This window comes from Micromys minutus (genome assembly GCF_963924665.1).
Source record: "Micromys minutus genome assembly, chromosome: 5".
Lineage (NCBI taxonomy): Eukaryota > Metazoa > Chordata > Mammalia > Rodentia > Muridae > Micromys > Micromys minutus.
In genome coordinates, this window is record NC_137974.1 from 49,526,927 (window position 1) to 49,547,475 (window position 20,549).

General features: G+C 47.9%; 1 protein-coding gene across 1 annotated transcript; it reads right to left on the reverse strand.

The window, feature by feature from the left end:
• Window positions 1-611: 611 nt before the first annotated feature.
• On the reverse strand, window positions 612-19,480 carry SLC25A23 (solute carrier family 25 member 23). The gene is made up of 10 exons (XM_080917281.1): window positions 19,168-19,480; window positions 17,729-17,855; window positions 16,581-16,668; window positions 15,295-15,406; window positions 13,220-13,378; window positions 12,984-13,136; window positions 12,673-12,780; window positions 12,057-12,224; window positions 4,652-4,802; window positions 612-2,487 (listed from the first exon to the last, which is right to left on the reverse strand). The coding sequence occupies exons 1-10, from the start codon at window positions 19,318-19,320 to the stop codon at window positions 2,303-2,305; spliced, it is 1,404 nt and encodes a 467-aa protein (XP_080773407.1). The 5' UTR covers window positions 19,321-19,480; the 3' UTR covers window positions 612-2,302.
• Between the last annotated feature and the right edge of the window lie 1,069 nt (window positions 19,481-20,549).

The window sequence follows — 20,549 nt, forward strand, 5'->3', positions numbered from 1 at the left end:
AAGGAGGAGGAGGGGACAGAAGGAAAGCAAGAAAGTAGGGAAGAAAGGGGGAGGGACGGAGATAGAGAAAGGCAGGAAGGAGAGAGGTAAAGGAAGGTATAAGGTGAAAGAGGGTGGAAGTATGGGGAGTGTGTATATGTGTTACAGAAAGGAGAGAGACATAGAGACCCATGTCTCATCTCCTTGTGAGTACCTCACATTGGTTACACACATACAACACACATGTGCACCTGTTTTAAAAAAGATTTATTTCATATATGTGGGTATACTGTAGCTGTCTTCAAACACACCAGAAGGCATTAGATCCCATTACAGATGGTTGTGAACCACCAAGTGGTTGCTGGGGATTGAACTCAGGCCCTCTGGAAGAGCAGTCAGTGCTCTTAACCACAGAGCCATCTCTCCAGCCCCTGTTCATACTTTTAAAAAAAGTCACAAAACTACAATGATGTCAGTGAGATGGCTCAGTAGGTCAAGGAACCCCAGACCAAGCCTGAGTCTGAGGTCCCCAGAACACACACTCAAAAGGAGAGACTCCAAGTTTTCCTCTACCTTCCACATGCCCCTCACTCAAATAAGCAAATGTAACTCAAGCAATTAAAAAGCAACAATAAGAGCTTAGAAAATTTATTTGTTTTTTTTTTTTTTTTTGAAATGACACACACGGCAGGGAGATAGGACTTGGTGTAGGTTGGAGGGAGAGGTGGAAACCATGTCCCCCAACATCCCAGTTTTCCTCTCAGTCCTTTGATGAGGTCCCCTAAAGACTGGGAGGTGAAGCAGGGCACTCCCAGTTCTAAGTTCGGAATCTAATCTCCAAGTGCGGAGGGTATGGGAATATGGTAGGAGCCAGGGGACTTTGTTCTCTGTCTGGTAGAAAAATAGACCCCGAGTCAGCTTGGGGATACTTAATCTGAGTATTGGGCTGGGTTTCAGGAAGGATGTTGCGTGTTGGTCCTTGATTGTGACTTTCTGAGGCCCGAGCAGGGCTGGCAGTGTGGAAGGTGGATGGTCCCCTTGGTGGTGTCCCTGACTTCCCCTGGCAGCTCCCAACCCATGAACAAGCAGACTGGACTCTCCCAGAGGGGCCTAGGCTCTGGGAGTTACCAGCCTGGAAGGAGGGCTGGGGAATGTGGAAGACATTGGAGAGAGTGGAGGACAGGGCTGTAGTGGTCTTGGGGAGCGGTGGGAGGGGTGTGTGTTCTAGCTGAGGTGCGATTCAGCCTTCTTATGTCCCAAGCTCCTTCTGGTTGAGCTTCCAGAAGGCTCCTCGGATGGCATGCTTTCGTGCAGTGGGAATCAGCTCCAGGGTGTCTGGGGTATGAGATGCCGTCACTGGGCTATTGGGATCTAGACTTGGGGAGTGACATTTGGGGTATGGGAGCAAAAACCTTGGGGTCTAGAGGTGTTTGGGAGTTTGGCCTTCTATGGATGTTGTCCAGAGAAGGGGTTGAAAGAATGTGGGATCTGGAATTTTGCAGCTGGGGCACGTGGGATCCACATGAGGGATTGGAGGTCGCACACCCATGCTTCCAGGAGCAAGAATCCAGTGGATTGGGACTTGGGGTTCAGTGGTTGTGTAAATTGGAAGATATGAAACCCCAAACTGAGAAAAATGTATTGGCTAGGGTAAGGGACCTGTGATCCAGGGATCTAGGAATCCAGTGACAGATCCCAGGATCTTGGCATTGCCCTGTCAGGACCCTGTAGCTCAGAGTTCTTGGCTCCTAGAATCCAGTGGCTGGGCTGTGAGGCAGATAATAGGGAATTCAGCAGCAAGTTTGGGGATCTCTAGTACAGTGTGGCATTAGGGCACTGGGTCTGGTGCCTGAGGCTTTGAGTTCTAGGTTATGGGCTATGTGGACGAGTGCCCCCATGCTTGGGGCATTGGGGCCACCTGCTGCTGCACAGGGAGGCCCAGTACCCAGTAGGACAAGGAAAAGCAGGATCCAGCTTTGGGGTGTAGTTGAACAGAATCAAGGGGTTTGGGGTCACAGTATGGATAGTTTTACGTTTCAAGTGTCAGACTACTGATATGTGGGGTCCAGTGGTTGGGCTTGGGGGTCTGGTTATGAAGTTGAGGATCAAGTCCTAGGATCCTGTGGCTGAAGTGTGGGGTGCAGTGGTACCATGGTCAGGACACAAGGCTAGGATTTGGGATTTGGGTACTGGGGTCCAGTGCCTTGGGGTGGGGAATTAGGATCCACTGGTCAGGCCACCAGTCTCTGGTGGTTGAAGACAATCAGCGCAGGGGATACCATGATGAAGATGAGGAACTCTTGGGGGACAGGCTCCCAGTCTTTCACCTGGATGTGACTCCCAGAGCCTGCTTCATGTTCTCATAGACGACGTAGGAGATGCTCACAGCTGGAATGACCTTCATGAAGTTGGGGGCAATGCCCCGGTAGAGGCCCCATACACCTTCCTGGGACAGGATGTGTCGCAGCAGACCCACCATGGAGACCTGCGGGCCACCCTCAATGGAGGCTGTAGATGATTGGAAGCTAGGTTAAGACCAAAGGTTCCCCATCTCATTTCTCCCTCCTGCCTCACCCTAGGGCTGGGCTGGTGACCATTTAAACAGGAGGCAGGAGGGTAAGACAGAGGAACAGTGGAACCTACCACAAGACTCCAGGATGTCTGTGGGTCTAGGAACTGTTATTCTTAGGGACTACATTTGGGGATGAATGGAAACATCAGGTATGTACATGCATGAGAATATGTACATGAGTCTGTGTACATTTGTTTGTGTGTGCGCATTATGGAGTACATGTATGTGTGTCTCTGTGTAAACATGTGTGAGAGTACATATATATGTGTCTGTGTGCATTGTGAGAGTTCATATGTGTGACTTGTATGAACATGTGTGAGAGTATGTCTGTGTATGTGTGAGAGCACATATATGTATAACTATATGAGAATGCATATGTATGTCGGTGTGTGCATGTGTGAGAGTGCATATCTGTGATTTGTGTGGACATGTGTCAGAGTGTGTCTGTGTATATGTATAAGGCTGCACAGTTTATTTGTGTATAAGGGTGCATATGTACAACTATATAAGAATGCATATATGTATCTGTGTGTGAGGGTGCATAAATGTATGTATGCATGTATGAGTGTGTAATGTGTCTTTGTGTGTGCATATGCATGTGTGAAAGTTCTTATGTACATGTGTGAGAGTGTAAAAGTATGTATTTGTATGTCTCTGTGTGTAAGCAATTAGGTATTTCTGTGTATAAGAAATACTTGTGTCTGTATTTAAGAGTGCATATGTGTGAATACATATGTGTGTCTGTGTGTGACAAGAGGTGAAAAATCCCCCCTTTCTTAAAGTTAATGCTTTCCCCCCAAGGGTTAGTCTACTCATCCCCCTGTTCTCCTTCCCAAAGCTGGCTGTTTGGAGGAGCTCTCCGTGGTACCTATTCTAAGTTGGGCTCCTACCTCTCCTCCTAAATCACACCTGATCATGGAATGATTTATGTCATCTCTGTCCTCATCCTCGGGGGGTGAACATGAAGGTAGAGAGTGCATTTAGTCACTCGCTGATCGATTCACAAAAACAGATTTAGTGATAACAGAACGAGAGAGAGAATAACTCATGGGAGAAAAGTACAGAGGAAAAACAAAAACGGGGAAACTGAGGCTGAAGGCTTATCCTGAGTTCTAGCCCAGCCTGGTACATAGCAATATTCTGTCTTAAAAAAACAAAACCAAAAGCAAACCTAAGATCACGTGCCAGAGGGATGGCTCAGCCAGAGGATGCTTTCTGCTCTTCCAGAGAACCAGAGTAACTTTAGCTCCAGGGGGTCTGATGGGCCTCAGTGGGTCTCTCCCTCCCCCATCTGTCACTCTCTCTCTCTCTCTCTCTCTCTCTCTTACACACACACACACACACACACACACACACACACACACACATGCATGTGTGCAGAACCAAAAAATAAATCTTAAAAAATTTAAATACCTTAAAATCGAAAGAAAACATAGCAAGTAGGCTATCCTTAAGGCTGAGTGTAGGAGGCAGGGCCAGTGGTAAGTCTTTGTGGATTCCAGGCTAGACAGGCCACATGGTGAGATCTTGTCTAACAATAACAACGGTAATATAGCTAGGCCTGCTTGGCCATGCCTCTAACCCAAGCACTTGGGGGCTCTCTCTGAGTTCAAGGCCAACCTTGAACTACATTGTGAGTTCCAGCCAGTCAGGGCTACACAGTGAGGTCCTGTCTCATAAAATATATGAAGGAAGGAAGGAAGGAAGGAAGGAAGGAAGGAAGGAAGGAAGGAAGGAAGGACCCAGCAAACTGTCCTTCCTTGACCTTGGCAATGTTGTACCTAGCAACGCCCACTCTCTTGTTTTCTCTCAGTTTTGAATAACAGTTCAAGTTACTGGCAGGCCCAGCAATGCCACAACGTTGTCTGTGGTACTTCCCTGTACTTTTGACACCACTGAACTCTCAGACCATTAAGGTAAAATCCTCCTTCTTCAGGGTCACTGATGGGTAAACTGAAGCTCAGACAAGAGGAAGGGTTTATGAAGGTCACCCAAACCCACAAGGATCCTGGCTCAGGACTCTACCTACACAGTTATGTAAGAAGGGTGGAAGCTAAGTGGTTGACTTTCCTACCCCAGCCTCCTGCCCAGACTTCTCACCTTGGGCCTGCATTCGGGTGCGGACCAGTGCCAAAGGGTAACTGGCGATCTGGCCACAGGTGCTGGAGACGGTGCCACAGGCCAGGAGCACGAGAATGCCCGGGTTAGCTGACTCCTGGCTGTACTGCTGCAGCCAGCGATTCTTCAGGGTCTAGAAGAGAAGGAGCAGCTGGGTTCAGAGTTGCAGATGGGAAGCTCCTGTTGTCAAAGCCGCTGCTGTCAGCTCTCTGTACCACACTTGCTGGGACTGGACTAGATGATGTGCTTTGTCTTCCCCAATGGGCCAGTGTCACATGCCGCAGCATCTCCTTGGGTGATTCTAGGTGGGAGTGGCAGCGCTCTGCCCTGAGCTACTCTCAGTACTCACCTCCTGAGCTACATCCCTCGCTCTTAAAACTGTCATTGTGGAACACGGACTTAGTCTGTCCCACACTGGCCTTGAAGTTGTCATCTTCTCACTCACCCCAGTGCTGGGATGACAGGCTTGTGCTACTCAGCCTGGCTTCTATGAGCAGTTCCCCTGTATTCCTTCCTCTTTGTTTTCTGTACTGTGCACCCCAGGCCTGGGACCTCTGTCCACAGCAGGAAGGATTGTACATCCAGGATTAACTTTTGGGGTTTTTGTTTCCTTGGTTTGGATTTATGTTTGTTTTTAGAGATACTGCTTCTCTGTGTAGCCTTGGCTGTCCTGGAACTCACTCTAGAGATCTACCTGTATCTGCCTCCCCAGTGCTGAGATTAAAGGTGTGTGCCACCACCCTTTTGGATTTTTTAAAATGTACTCCAGGGCTAGGGCGATGGTGGTATGGAAGCCTTTAATCTCAGCATTCCAGAGGCAGAGGCAGGTAGATCTACGTGAGTTCAAGGCCAGCCTGCTCTACAGATTGAGTTTCAGAACAGCTAAAGCTATATATAGAAAAACTGTCTCAACAAAACAAACACAGGTGCATTCCTGCTTGGCCCAGACGGGCTTTGAACCTACTATGTAGCTGAGAATGACCAAAGCACATAAAATAAAAATAAATTTAAAAAGTAGGAGTGATCAATTTACAGTGAAAGAATGCTGCAGGGAATGGCAGTGACAATCTGTCAATTAGGCTGCCCAGGATGCTGAGGCAGGAGGATTGATTGTGCCGAGGAGCTTGAGATTCATCTGGGCAATAACGTGAAACACTATGATAAAAAACAAAACAAAACAAAACAAAAAAAAACAAAAACAACAACAACAAAAAAAAAAAACAAGTAAGTAAAATTTAAAATAAAGAGGCCGAGCGGACGGCTCCACAGGTAGAGTTGTATATGAGTTAGATGGCCTGGACTCAAGTCCCAGCCTGCACACAAGCACCGGGGAGGCTGCAGACACCTGTGAACCCAGCTCTGGGGAGGTAGGAAGAGGGTCTCTGAGGCTGGCTGGCCGGCTAGTCACCCGAGGTGAGCCACTGAGCAAGAGGCCTTGCCTTCCTCTTATCCCCACATCGGTGCTCACTGCAACCTCAGAATATCTCAGCCAATGGCAGATGCCTATTCATGAGGTTCTTACTTGGCAGACAAGAAACTGAAGGAAAGGGAGCCATGTGCTCAAAGCTCCGGCATTTTTCCAAGATCTTCCTTTCTTCTCCTCCCACTTATCCTTCCTTCTCCTTTTTATTTTCTGGGGGAGGGGGTCTATGTGTATGTGTACTCAAGGACGTGTGGAGGCCAGAGGTTGACACAGGAGTTTTCCTAAGCCATTCTCACCTACACTGGAGACACGGTCTCTCATGGGACCTGGAGCTCATTGAGCCCAGTGATTCTCCTGCCTCCACCTCCCAGCCTCAGGGTGGCAGATACTCTTCCTTTTTATTTAGATTCTGGATCAGAATTCCTCATACTTATGTGGCGGGTACCTTAGCAACTCAGCCCTCTCCCCAGCTCCCCAACCTGGTATTTTTGTTTGGTTTGGTTTGGTTTTTTTGTTTTGTTTTGTTTTGTTTTGTTTTTTGAGGCAGGATCTCTCTGTAGCTCGGGTTGGCCTTGAACATACAATGTAAACCAAACTGGACTCAAAACTCATGGAGATCTACTCACCTTTGCTTCCCAAGTTCTGAGACTTAAGGGATGTGCCTTTACTTTTATTTAACTTTATTTTTTATTTTTATTTTATGTGTTTGGGTGTTTCGCCTCCATGTATGTCCATATACCATAAGCAATGGCCATGGAGGCCAGAGAGAGCATCTGATCCACTGGCACTAGATCTACAGGTGGCAAAGAGAGCCACTGTCTCAGTGCTGAGGAAACAGATATCAAATGAGCAACTAAGAGCTGTTATGGGCTATCGAGACACTACCTCGAAGTAAAAGGCTGAGAAAAAAACTAAGAGCTGTTATGGGCTATTGAGATACTACCTTGGAGTAAAAGGCTGAGAAAAAATTTTCCAAGCAAATGATCCCAGGAAACAAGCTGGAATATCCATTCTAATATCGAATAAAATAAAATTTCAACCAAAAATTATCAAAAAAGATAATAAAAGACACTTTTTACTCATCATAGGAAAAATCTATCAAGATAACTCTCAATCCTGAACAACTATGCTCCAAATGCAAGGGCACCCACATTCATAAAAGAAACTCTACTAAAGCTCAAAGCATATATTACACCATACAGTGGAAGTATATATAGTGGGAGACTTCAACACCCCACTCTTATCAATGGACAGATCAAGGAAGCAGAAACTGAACAGAAACACAGTGAAACTAACAGAAACTATGAACCAATTGGAATTAACAGACATCTACAGAACACTTCATCCTAAAACAAAATAATACACCTTCTTTTCTGCACAGCACCTTCTCCAAAACTGAGCATATAGTTGGTCACAAAACAAGCCTCAACAGATATAAGAAGATTGAAATACTCCCATGCAGATCACCATGGACTAAGGCAGGTCTTTGATAACAACAAAGACAACAAAATGCCCACATACACATTGACCCAGGACCAGATGGGTTCAGTGCAAAATTCTATTAGACTTTCATAGAAGACCTAATACTAATACTCTCCAAACTATTCCACAAAATAGAGTCAGATGGAATACTATCCAACTAGTTCTTCAAAGCCACAATTACGCTTATACCTAAACCACACAAAGATCCTACAAAGAAAGAGAACTTCAGACCAATTTCCCTCATGAACATTGATGCAAAAATACTCAATAAAATTCTTGCAAATATAATCCAAGAACATATCAAAACAATCATTCACTATGATCAAGAAGGCTTCATCCCAGAGATGCATGGATAATTTAATATACAGAAATCCATCAATGTGATCTCCACTATATAAACAAACTCAAAGAAAAAAACCACATGATCATCTCATTAGATGTTGAGAAAGCAGTCGACAAAATTCAACACCCATTCATGTTAAAAGTTTTGAAAGAATCAGGAATTCTAGGCCCATATCTAAACATAGTAAAAGCAATATACAGCAAACCAGTTGTTAACATCAAACTAAATGGTGAGAAACTTAAAGCAATCCCACTAAAATCAGGGACTAGACAACTCTGCCCACTCTCCCCCTACCTATTCAATATAGTATTGGAAGTCCTGGCCAGAGCAATTAGATAGCAAAAGGAAGTCAAAGGGACACAAATCAGAAAGGAAGAAGTCAAAATATCACTATTTGTACATGATATAATAGTATACTTAAAGTACCCCAAAAATTCCATCAGAGAACTCCTGCAGCTGATAAACAACTTCAGCAAAGTGGCTGGATATAAAATTAACTCAAACAAATCAATAGCTTTTCTCTACTCAAAGGATAAATAGGCTGAGAAAGAAATTAGGGAAACGACACACTTCATAATAGTCACAAACAATATAAAATACCTTTGTGTGACCCTAACCAAGCAAGTGAAGGATCTGTATGACAAGAACTTCAAGTCTCTGAAGAAGGAGATTGAAGAAGATCTCAGAAGATGGAAAGATTTCCCATGCTCATGGATTGGAAGGATCGACACTGTAAAAATGGCCATCTTGCCTAAAGCAATCTACAAATTCATTACAATCCCCATCAAAATTCCAACTCAGTTCTTCATAGAGTTAGAGCAATTTGAAAATTTATTTGGAATAACAAAAATCCCAGAATATCAAAAACTATTCTCAACAATAAAAGAACCAGGGGAATCACCATCCCTGACCTCAAGCTGTATTACAAAGCAATCGAGATAAAAGCTGCATGGTATAGGTACACAGACAGGCAGGTAGATCAATGTAACAGAATTGAAGACCCAGAGATGAGCCCAAACACTTATGGTCACTTTATTTTTGACAAAGGAGCTAAAAACATTCAATGGAAAGAGAAAAGCATCTTCAACAAATGGTGCTGGCTCAACTGGCAGTCAGCATGCAGAAGAATGCAAATCAATCCTTCCTTGTACAAAGCTTAAGTCCAAGTGGATCAAATACCTCCACATAAAACCAGGTACACTGAGACTAATAGAAGAGAAAATGTGGAAGAGTTTAGAACACACAGGCACAGGGGAAATTTTCCTGAACAGAACACCAATGGTTTAAGCTCTAAGATCAAGGATTGACAAATGGGACCTCATGAAATTGCAAAGTTTCTGTAAGGCAAAAGACACTATCAAGAGGACAAAATGGCAATCAACAGATTGAGAAAGGATCATTACCAATCCTACATCTGATAGAGGGCTAATGTTCAATATATACAAAGAACTGAAGAAGTTAGACTCCAGAGAATCAAACAATCCTATTAAAAATGGGGTACAGAGCTAAACACTTTTCAACTGAGGAATATCAAAGGGCTGAGAAGCACCTAAAGAAATGCTCAACATCCCTAGTTATCAGGGAAATGCAAATCAAAATAACCCTGAGATTCTGCGTCATACCAGTCAGAATAGCTAAGATCAAAATTCAGGTGACAGCAGATGTTGGCAAGGATGTGGAGAAAGAGGAATACTCCTTTATTGTTGGTGGGATTGCAAGCTGGTACAACCACTCTGGAAATCAGTCTGGCTGTTCCTCAGAAAATTAGACATAGTACTACCTGAGGACCCAGCTATATCATTCCTGGGCATATACCCAAAAGAAGCTTCAACATATAACAAGGACATATACTCCACCATGTTCATAGCAGTCTTATTTATAATAGCCAGAAGCTGGAAAGAACCCAGATGTCCTTCAACAGAGGAATGGATACAGAAAATGTGGTACATTTACACAATGAAGTACTTACTACTTAGCTATTAAAAACAATGACTTCATAAAATTCTTTGGCAAATGGATAGAACTAGAAAATATCATTCTGAGTGAGGTAACTCAGTCACAAAAGAGCATACATGGTATGCACTCACTGATAAGTAGATACTAGTCCCCAAAAGCTCTGAATACCCAAGAAACAATTCATAGATCTTATTAAGCTCAAAAAGAAGGAAGGCCAGAATGTGGATGCCTCAGTCCTTAGAAGGCAGAACAAAACACTCACAGAAGGAAATACAGGGACAAATAGAGGAGCAGGGATTGAAGAAAAGATTATTTAGACACTGCCTCACTAGGGATCCACCCCATCTGCAGCCACCAAACCCAAGCACTTTTTCTGATGCCAATAACTGCTTACTGGAAGGAGCCAGATATGGATGTCTCCTCAGAGGCTCTGCCAGAGTCATACAGATAGAGTTGAGGATGCTTCCAGCTAACCATCAGACTGAACACAGGTACCCCAATGAAAGAGTTAGAGAAAGGACTGAAGATACTGAAAGGATTTGTAACCCCATGGGAAAAACATTATCAACCAACCAAAACCCTCCAGAGCTCCCAGGGACTAAAACACCAACCAATGAGCACACAAGGAGAGACCCATGGTGCATATGTAGCAGTGAATAGCATTCTCTGGCATCAATGGAAGGAGAGGCCTTTGGTCCAGTGAGGGTGCATTTTCCCAGTGTAGGGGAATGCCAAGACACTGAGGTGGAGAGGTTGGTTGAGAGAGGGAGCACTTTCATGAAAGCAAGTGGAGGGGGAATGGGATTGGAGGAAAGGAGATAGCATCTGAAATGTAAATCCAGAAAATACCAATTAAAAAAAAAAAAAAAAAAAAGCACTGGCTGCTCTTGCAGAGGACCCAGGTTTAATACACACCACCTACATGGTGACTCAAAACCAGATGTAACTCCAGTTCAGGGAGTCTGGCCTCCTCTCCTAGCCTTCACAGGCAGCACATATACATACACAGCATAGTCAGGCAAACACCCAAAATAATAAAATTTGAAAATATTTTTTTACAGATGTGGGGGGGGGGTAATTTGTTGGCCTAGAGAAGAAGGCAAACACACACATACTTTGGGGAAGATGGGCATCTCTGTATGGTACTGTGTACTGTGTTCACTATTCCTAGGAGCTGGAGGGGTCCCCAATTCCTATAAAACTAAAGCTTCCATAACTTCAAGAAGGCAAATGTGAACCCCTGGTTTCATCCCCAGCACCCTAGGAGGGAGAATGATTCTATTATTGTTCTTATTTTTAGAAAGGGCCTCTCTCTGTGGCCCAGGATGGCCTTGAGCCCACAGAGATCCCTCTGTTTCTGCCTCCCGAGGCATGGGATTAAAGGCCTTAGACTAATATGCATAGTTGTTGTAATACTCCTGCACCAGCCTTCTGGGTATTGGGTGACAGACACCAGCCTCAAAAGTTAGGCTTTGCATAACTTTTAAAAATTATAAAAAAATATATATATATGTGTGTGCGTGTGCACCATATGAGTACAATGCCTTTGGAGATCAGAAGAGGGCATTGGATTCCCTGGGGCTAGACTTAGAAAGCTTTGTTAGACCTGGATGTTGGTGCTGGGAACTGAATTCAGGTCATCTGTCAAAGCAGTAAAGACTTTGAGCCATCTCTTTAGTCCCCATTTTTCTATTTGGTTGTTGCTAATTTTTTAAGGCAGGATTTTTTTTTAGTGGTTTTTTGAGACAGGATTTCTCTGTGAAGCCCTGGCTGTCCTGAAACTCACCCTGGCCTTGAACTCAGAGATCTACCTGCCTCTGCCTCCTGAGTGCTGGAATTAATTAAAGGCATGAGCCACCACTGCCACACACGACAACCAGAATGTCTTGAAACTGACTACCCTAGGGCAGGATGGCCTTGAACCCAGATCCTACTTCAGCTTCTCACATCCCATGGCCACAAGCATGTAACACCATGTGAAGCCAGAAACAAGGCCATTGCAGCCCTTCGTGATGGAAGGTAGAGGTCTGATGTCTGGAGGGGCTCTCCAGGGTTCCAAGACCCAACATAGTTTTCAGACCCATCATTGCCCATCCAAGTTATAAAAAGTCTATACAACTAGCAAGGAGAGACCTAGGCCGGATCCCAGAAGAAGAAGGGAGGGAAGGTGGTTATCTACAGACCTCGTAGACAGCTAGGTCGATTCCTGCATAGGGGATGATGCCCAGAACGTTTGGCAGGTAGCCACGGTAGAAGGCACGGGGCCCTTCATGTTCTAAGATTCGCCTGGCACAGTCCAGGAGCCCCTTGTACTGGCCGGTTCTGCGCAGAGTCAGCCGAGTCTTTAGTACCTGGGTGAGAACTCTGTTAACTTCTTGAAAATTGCTTTCAGAACCATCATGCCCAGAGTGACATCACCTAGAAGTGGCTACTCCTGAAAGCAGATGTACTGAGGCCCCTGCTGGGGTGAGTGGGTAGAATGCCCACCTAGGGTGCAAAAAACACTGGGTTCTATCCCCAGCACCACATAAACCAGGTGTGGTAGGTCATCCTCGATCTTGGCAGGCATATCCATAAGTGGCCAGTTGCTATGACTACTGTGCAAACAGTTCTAACCAAGTCCCTAGGAGTTACAGCTCAAACTGAGATACCCAGACAAGCTAGACAGGAAGTGGCTTTCTGTCCAAGTCAGGCAGTCGGATTTATAGTTAGCTCTACACGGAGTGCAGAGTGGGCAATGAAATGGTACAGGAGGCCCACCCTCCCATGCCGGATCTTCCTCCAGCCCCTCCTTCTCACCTCCATGGGGTATATGATGGTTTGAGCTGTGGCCCCAGCCAGGGAGCCAGCCACGAAGCGTTCCTGAACGTGCAGTGTCTCTTGCTGCCCACGGATGGCCCGCTTGATCTGAGGGTGGAACATGCCTGTGGGACTGGGTGCATAGGAACCTTGGGGATTACTGAGTGATCCTTGCATTCCACCATTCTTTGCCTGCCACAGTGCTGGCCAGCAGGAGGCACGGTGCTGGGACTGCAAGTTAAGCCCACAAGCCCTCTTGTTTACTTTCTGCTTCCCAAAGTTGAATATACTCTCTCCTGGAGCTGCCCTACCTGTTCATAAGCCATGAATTTGATGGCAGACTCAGGGGCGATCTTGAGCACATTGATGCCGTTGCCCCGCCACAGGGACAAGATACCCCCTTCTTGAATCATGCTTCTCAGGCCCCCTAGGATGTTGAGCCGGTTGGACTTGGAGGCATGGACCTGATGGGGAGAGAAGGTGGGTTTGCAGTACCCTTTTGGGTCTGGGTCTGGAAGGTGGGGTGGGTCCCTTCAGGTCCTCTCACCTGCATGAACACCTTGAGTCGGTCCAGAGGAGCTGTGCCTGTCCGAGACACAGCGCCAGCCACTGCTCCAGCCACCAGCTGCTTCCACCACATGCCTGTAAGTTTTTCTTGCTTGGAGAACTCATCAGGTACCGTGAGGCATTCACCAATGTCCAGGACCTGAGGATGGGGGCTGCTGATGTCATGTTCCAGCAGAGGGGGAGGATGCACAGGGGCCCTAAGTGGAGAAGTCTCCTCTATGAATTCTAGGACATCCCAGAGTCCACCAAAGGGTGTTGCTTCAAGAGCCCAGCAGGTTCCTTCTGGATCCTACCTTGTGCCACTAAATAAACATCTGATATACAGTCCCTATGAATGGGCCTTTCGAACTCCAAAGAGGTCACAACTCACAGGGTGAGAACTATTATTCTACGGGGTCCATTGAGTCCTCCAAATAATAATTCAGTCCCCTGAGTTCCACCAAAGGAGCCACAGACTCCCACAAGAGTACACTGAGGGACCTGTGAGAGGCTCCTTAGATGTGTGTGACTAAGCCCGAAGACCTGGGCTCAACATCCACGATGCATATGATGGAAGGAGAAAACCCTTCCCCAAGTGGTCCTCTGACCTCCACACATGTGCCTCTCCACACATAAGAACCCACTGAGCTGGGTGGTGGTGATGCACCTTTAGTCCCAGCACTCAGGAGCCAGAGGCAGGCAGATCTGTGCATTTGAGGCTAGCCTGCTCTACAGAATGAATTCCAGGACATAAAGATTACACAGAGAAACCCTGTCTCCACATCCCCACCCCTGAGAGAAAGAATCCACTGAAACTTAAGAAATGGGCTACTGGATTTCACCAGAGAATCCCCTGATCTCACAAAGAGTCCCACCAAAGAATCTACTGAATCCTACTGAAGAATCTACCAGATTCGACCACAAGATCCACTGAGCTGCTTTCTCAGCCATCTCCTCCATGGAGAGTCCTTCCTTAGAAGTCCTCCCCCAGAGTCTTCCCCAGGTGTCTTTTCCTAAGTCTTCCTCTAGAAGCCCTCTTCTAGGAGTCCTCCCCAAGGAATATACTCCTTCTTAGAGTCTAGCAATAGATTTCCCAACAGTAGATTTTTGGGGGTGGACGTCTCTGGATCTCCCGAGAGGATTGTAGTATGGCTTTTTCCTCTGAGCATGACATCATCACCCCAGTGCCATTTTTAGGCAGTGATTACCTTGGCCTGGTAGCCATGGCAACAAACTGAGCAGAACAATCTGGTGATAACGGGGTCTATGGTAATGGTGTTCTTGACACCCCCCTAGGGTGTGAGGGGTAGGGGCACAGGATGTAACATGGAAGTCCACTCACTGTCCCACCCCAGCTGCAAGGAATCCTGGGGAACACTAGCAAGGAAGCCGAAGGCTAATTGAAAGATTCCATGGTGCAGACTGCATGATGGGATGAGAATCAGCAGTGCTGTAGTTGTTTGGGGTATTCTAGGTCCTGTAAGTGACCCCTCACTGTGCTCTGCAATTAAGCTGAAGAAACTCATGGGCTCGCCAAGTGATGGTCTGTTGTTACCTAACTGAGTAAATAGATGATGCTATTGACATCTCCCAAGAAAAAGCCAACATGACAGGGGTCCTGTCAGATCCCACAGATTGATCTTCCAGACACCACAAGATCCTTAGTGATTCCTACCTCTGTGCAAGAGCTGACCTTCCTCCCCATTCCTGTGGACTCCTTTGAACCTTCAAGATACAGTGTCTACCTGCATCTTTCGATCAGCCCCAGGGGCTCAGCATCTGGCAGTTGTGTGGGTCGAGTGTGGGAACACCATTTGGTGTATTTTCTTCCCCCAACCCCAATTCCTACTAGCTGTCCTGGGAGTCTAAGCAGGACCAAAGGATTCTGAGCAGATAGCAGATGTGACCATCAGTGGTTACTAGGCTCCTGAGCCCCAGATGGAATAATAAAGGCACAGAGCTTCACTGAGAGAGTCCTCAGATGCTGACAACACCTCTTGAGTCTTGGCCTAGAACTTCTGAGCCCTGGGGAGAAGCTGGAACTAGCCCCCACCCTGTAGGTGGTCCCCAACTTACTGTAGAATGTTTCCAGAAATACAGGACATCTTCCACATTCTCCAGAGAGTGCAGCAGAAAGTGGTCTCTCCATTCCTGCCAATCAATGGTCATGGTGCCATCTCGGTCCATGCTGGAGGGAGGGTTGGCACAGGTTTAGTGTCTGGGCTGGAGGACGTGGGTGCCACTAGCCTTTATGGATTTGGGGAGTGCAGAATTCATTGCCCTATAGCATTGGCTTGTCCGAGATAGGATCTCACTCTACAGTCCATGCTGGTTTGCAATTCACAGCAATCCTCCTGCCTTAGCACCTGAGTACTAGGGCACCTCCATGACTGTTTTGGGTGGAGAGGGGAGTGGGTGAAGGGTATTACCCTGGAGACTAGGTTGGCTTCAAACTCAGGGCAATCCTCCTGCATTAGCTTTCCATGTACTACCTGGCTAAAGAGCTTTACAACTTAAAAAAAATATATATATCCATTTATTTTAAATTGTGTGTGTGTGGCCTGTGAGGTTTCAGGTGTTCAGTCCTCTGAAGCTGTAGTTACAGATGGTTGTGAGCCACCTGACTCGGGTGCTGGGAATCAGACTCTGCTAGAAGAATCATGCACACTCCTAACTGCTGAGCCATTTCTCTCTCCAGCCCTGTTTCAGCGAGTCAGGCTAGTCCTCTACAGCCCAGGCTGGCGTGGGTCTCATAGCAAACCTTCCACCTCAGCCTCCTTTATGCTGGATTATAGTACTGTACCAGCATGTCTAAAAACAAGTTCATGTGTGTATGAGAGTGCCACATGCTCCAAGGCTTGCATGGAGTGGTGAGAGGACAGCCTGCTGGGTTGATTCTTAACTTCCAACCTCACGGGTCTTGGAATCGAACTGTACCATCAGGACTGAGGGGTCAGTGCCCTTACCTACAGCCTCACTTGCCTGGCTTTTGGTTTTTTTTTTTTTTTTTTTTTTTTTGTCAAGTCTCATTTTATAGTCCAAGTTGTCCTCAAACTCATAGTAATCCTCCTGCCTTGGTCTCTCGAGTGCTAGGATGACAGGTTCAGTCTTCAGGTATGGTCTAGTCACATTGTTTGGCTGGCTTCCATGTGTAACTTGCTCAGACCAACCCTATGGGGTAGTTGTATTACCAGTCCTTTTCAGGCCCAGAGAGGGTCATCAGTCCACTAGCCTAAGATCTGTTTGACTCCAAAGTCCAACTTTTCATTCCCGCCTCCTGGCCAACCCAGTCTGGGGCTCAGAGGACAGTGCTGTCTGGCAGGGTAGGGGTGGGATGAGGTGTGGGTGAGACTCTAACTTACCTGTGTAGGATTTTCTCTGCTTGCTCCATTGATATGGAGATACCCAGTGCCCGGAAGCTCTGCTGAATCTCAGAGACATCGATGTGACCTGGAAAAGGGGAGCCCCAGGAGATACCCAAACCATAGGTGGCCTGGGAGATTCAGAAGTCCATGTGTGTGTGTGTGTGTGTGTGTGTGTGTGTGTGTGTGTACTTCTGTGTGCATGTGGATGAGGAAGAAGTCAGAGGTTGATGGCTGTCTTCAGTCTCTCCCCATCTTTTTTTAATTTATTTTGAGACAGGGTCTCTTACTGAATCCGGAGTTCACTGAGCTATCTGGAAGTCAAACCCTAAGGTTCACCTCACTCACCAGTGCTGGGTCACAGGCAGGTGCCGCCATGCCCAGCTTCTCAACATGGGTGCTGGGGCTTGAATGCAGACCCCTCTCTAACTGAGTCAGCTCCTCAGCCTCATGGGAGACTCCTCCCCGTCCCCTTTGAGACAGAGTTTCTCTTAAAGCCCTAGCTGTCCTGGAACTCACTCTGTAGTTTGTAGTCTGGCCTCAAATTCAGAGCTCTGCCTCCTGAGTGCTGGGATCAAAGCTGTTTGGCACCATGGAAAGGGGAGAGATTTTTATCCAGGGTTGAGACTGAGTGAGGTGAGAGTCTTCTATTCCAGGAGTGAATGGCTGAGCTCAGGGGTGATCACAGAGGTACCTATGTTACAAGGGACTGAAGCTGTATGTGGTTATTTGTCCATTTTCCATCTCCCCCTCTTCAGGGATGTGCTTACAGGCATGTTCTTCTGCATCCAGCCATTTCATGGGAGCTGGGATTGAGCTCAGGAACTTGTGGTTTTGTGGCAAGCACTTTACCCTCGATCTATCTCTTCAACTTTAAGGTAATAACTTCAGGAATCTAAAAAATGCTTGGTCAAAGGGTATTACTGTATCCTTGTATCTGAGGGTCTCTAAACCTACCATACCATCTGAAAAGAAATGGGTAGGGATAGAGAGAGGGGTCTACAGCAAAAGGAGCAGGAGGTGGGATGGGATGGTTCAGGCTCAAATCACCTAGTTGCGGCTGAGAACTCCTGAAATACCCCATGAGTCAGAAGGAGCCCTCCCCATTCCTCAGTGCGTGTCCGTTCCCAGTCTAGAGCCCATCTCACCATCCTGGTTCCGGTCAAGGCTGTGAAACATGAGCAGAAGGCGCTGTTCCCGTTCCTGCAGGTATCGAGTGAACTCCTCCAGGCTGAGGCCGCCATCTGGGTCAGAGTCCCAATCAGAGGAGATGCCCTAGCAGAGAAAAAAGGGGACACAGGGGACTCCAGCAGACTGTACCCCCACAGGGTGTCTGTGAGAAGGACAGCTAAAACATGCCTCATGCCTTAGGAACTCAGAGCTCCTCATGTAAGGAACAGGAGGCTTCACCTCTGTGGTCAGTTAGCCCACTTTGCAGCAAGATGGCCCAGGCCACAGTAAGAATCTGCTAGGTGCCTCAGTCTGTCTGTCTGACTTAGAACTCTACAGAGTCACAGAGGCAGTTCAAGGTCATACAACTGGGAAGTGGCAACCTGGGGCACTTTTTTTTTTTTTTTGTCATTTTGAGACACCTGTCTCATGTAGTTCAGGCTAGCCTCAAATTCTGTGTATTAGAGGAGACCTTGATCTCTGACTGTTTCATCACCTTGTCTCTCAAACCTGCCCACCCAGCGTTTTCTTATAAAACCCCATCTCCTTGGCTGTCTTATTGGTGTGTGTGTGTGTGTGTGTGTGTGTATTGTCCTGTTAGAAACAGTCCTGGTTCATATATTGTCCAACAGCCATGGAACCACTATATCCTATCCAAAAGTTGGACTCAAGGTCAACAAAAATGCAATAGGTCTGTTTTAGGGAAGTCTAGGGGCTCCATGTGAGATACCTGTCCCATGGAGGAAGGGCCAGTTTTTGCTGCTCCCCACTGCCACCTCCCAAGCTGGGGCTGTAAGCTAGGGCTTTTGCACATGCTAGGAAAGTGCTTTACCGATAAAGTGCACTCCGACCTCGACCTCAAATTCCTTCCCAGACAGGTCAGAGCCCCGTGGAGGCGGAATGACCCCAGATGGAATGCATCCCTAGCTGGAGTGTCCAGGGGCAACTGGCCAGGTCTGGAAAAGCGCGCAGGGGTTGGGAGGATGCAAATAAGAAATTAGGAGACCTGGCTAGGGGTTCAGTATGTGCTCCAGCAGAATGGTGAAGTTGCGTTAACTGCAGGTGGGAGCCGGTCACCCCTCGGACTGTGCATAGAGCAGTGGAGGGTTTGGCTCCGGGCAGGGGAGAGGAAAGCGTCCGGCTCTGCAGTCCATCCCAGTAGGCATCCCACGGCCATGGGGGGTGGGGGGAGGGGCCACTGGGTCCTGGCAGCCGCAGCCGCTGCAGGCCCGGGAGCCTAGGCAGCCTTGTCTCGTGGCGACGTCAGGCCAGGCGCGGGTGGACAGAGGGAAGGGAGCCTAGACAGAGGTGGTGGGGTCCAGCCAACAGGTAGCATGTGGCTGCTGTAGCCGCGGCATTAAGGGGCACCGGTTACGGCGCGGGCGAACCCTGCCGCGGTTGTCGCTGCCCATAGTACCTGCTGTGCACCGTCCGGATCTCCCCTTCCCAGCCTGGCCAGCCCCTGGCGCAACTCGTGCACGTCCACGCGGCCGTCCTTGTTGCTGTCTAGTTCCTCGAACAGGCGACCCCAGCGCTGTCGCCGCTCCGCGTCGCCTGAGCCCCCCCGCATGGCGTCCGCCCAGGGGGGAGGGGAGGCCCCGCAGCGATGGCCTCGGGGGGGCTTTCCGGCTCCCCCTCCCCCCCGGGGTCCTCACAGGCCCAGCTCCCGCGCCCACCCGCACCGCAGCCTCTTCGCTGCGGGGCCGAGCTCTGGCACTTGCTGGAAGTGATGAATGCTAGTCGTCCCCGCCCGCGCCAGAACTCGCGTCTCCTCCTCCGATCCGCATTACTTGGGGGAGAGGGCTGGGGGCGGAGCAGGGGGCGTGGGGAAGCATTCTAGGAGGCTCTGGTTTTGCACATTTTGACAGCGCATTCCTGGGACGGTAGGAGAGGCAACCGTCTTAGTACTCTGCTTGCCTCAGTTTACCCCTTTTCCTTAAATGGTTTTGGTAGGAAATTGTCAGGAATTGGATTTCGTAATGTCGTTCATTAACACCTCTTTCTCCTACGGAACCCTCATCAGAAATTCAAGTTTTTTGCTTCTCCCAGGACTATGCAAGAATTCTGAACCAGCTTAAAAGCCTCTTATGCCTGCCTGCTCTTTCCCCAGTTGATGACAGAAACAGGAGATCAACAAAGAGGGGTGGGCTCCCTCCTCAACACTTCATTCCGCTCGCCCGCGCGCCTCCTTTTTTTTGGTGGCCCTCAGAGAGAGAAACGCAAGGTCAACGAGCGGCGCGGCTGCAAAGTTAAGTCTCTATTGGTCAGATGCGCCGGAGCTGCGCCCTCCGCTCCACGTGGGCGGGGCTTCGCGGTTGACCTGCCGCGGCCTACAGTCGGGCCGCCCGCAGCCCGCTGAGCGCTCTTAAAGGGGCCGCGCCCAGATCAGACTTTCAGAAGGCTGCTCCTTGCACTTTTGTTTGGAAAGGGAGTCCGGGACTAGAATCTACGGTGCAACAGAGGATAAAGATCAGAAGGGGGAGGAGCTCTGGAGGCGGGGCCGCAGCCGGGGACTGTGGTTGCACCTGCTGAAGTCCCTCCCATAAGTTTCGGGTGCAGTTTCTTGTCTCACCGTCAGGGGGAAGGGCGTCCGTTTGACTGGGGAATAATAAATAATAGCTAACATTGAGTGTGTTGCGCATGCCAGAGTCCTTCACTTGCGGCTCAGTACCGAATCTGCCCAAACCCTGCGAGGTAGGTAGGTAGGTGGCACTGGCTTTTCCCACGCTACAGTGGAGAGAGCAAAAGCGTAAATTCATAGTCTGGATTCCCATTTAGGGACAGAGCAGAGATTTTAAC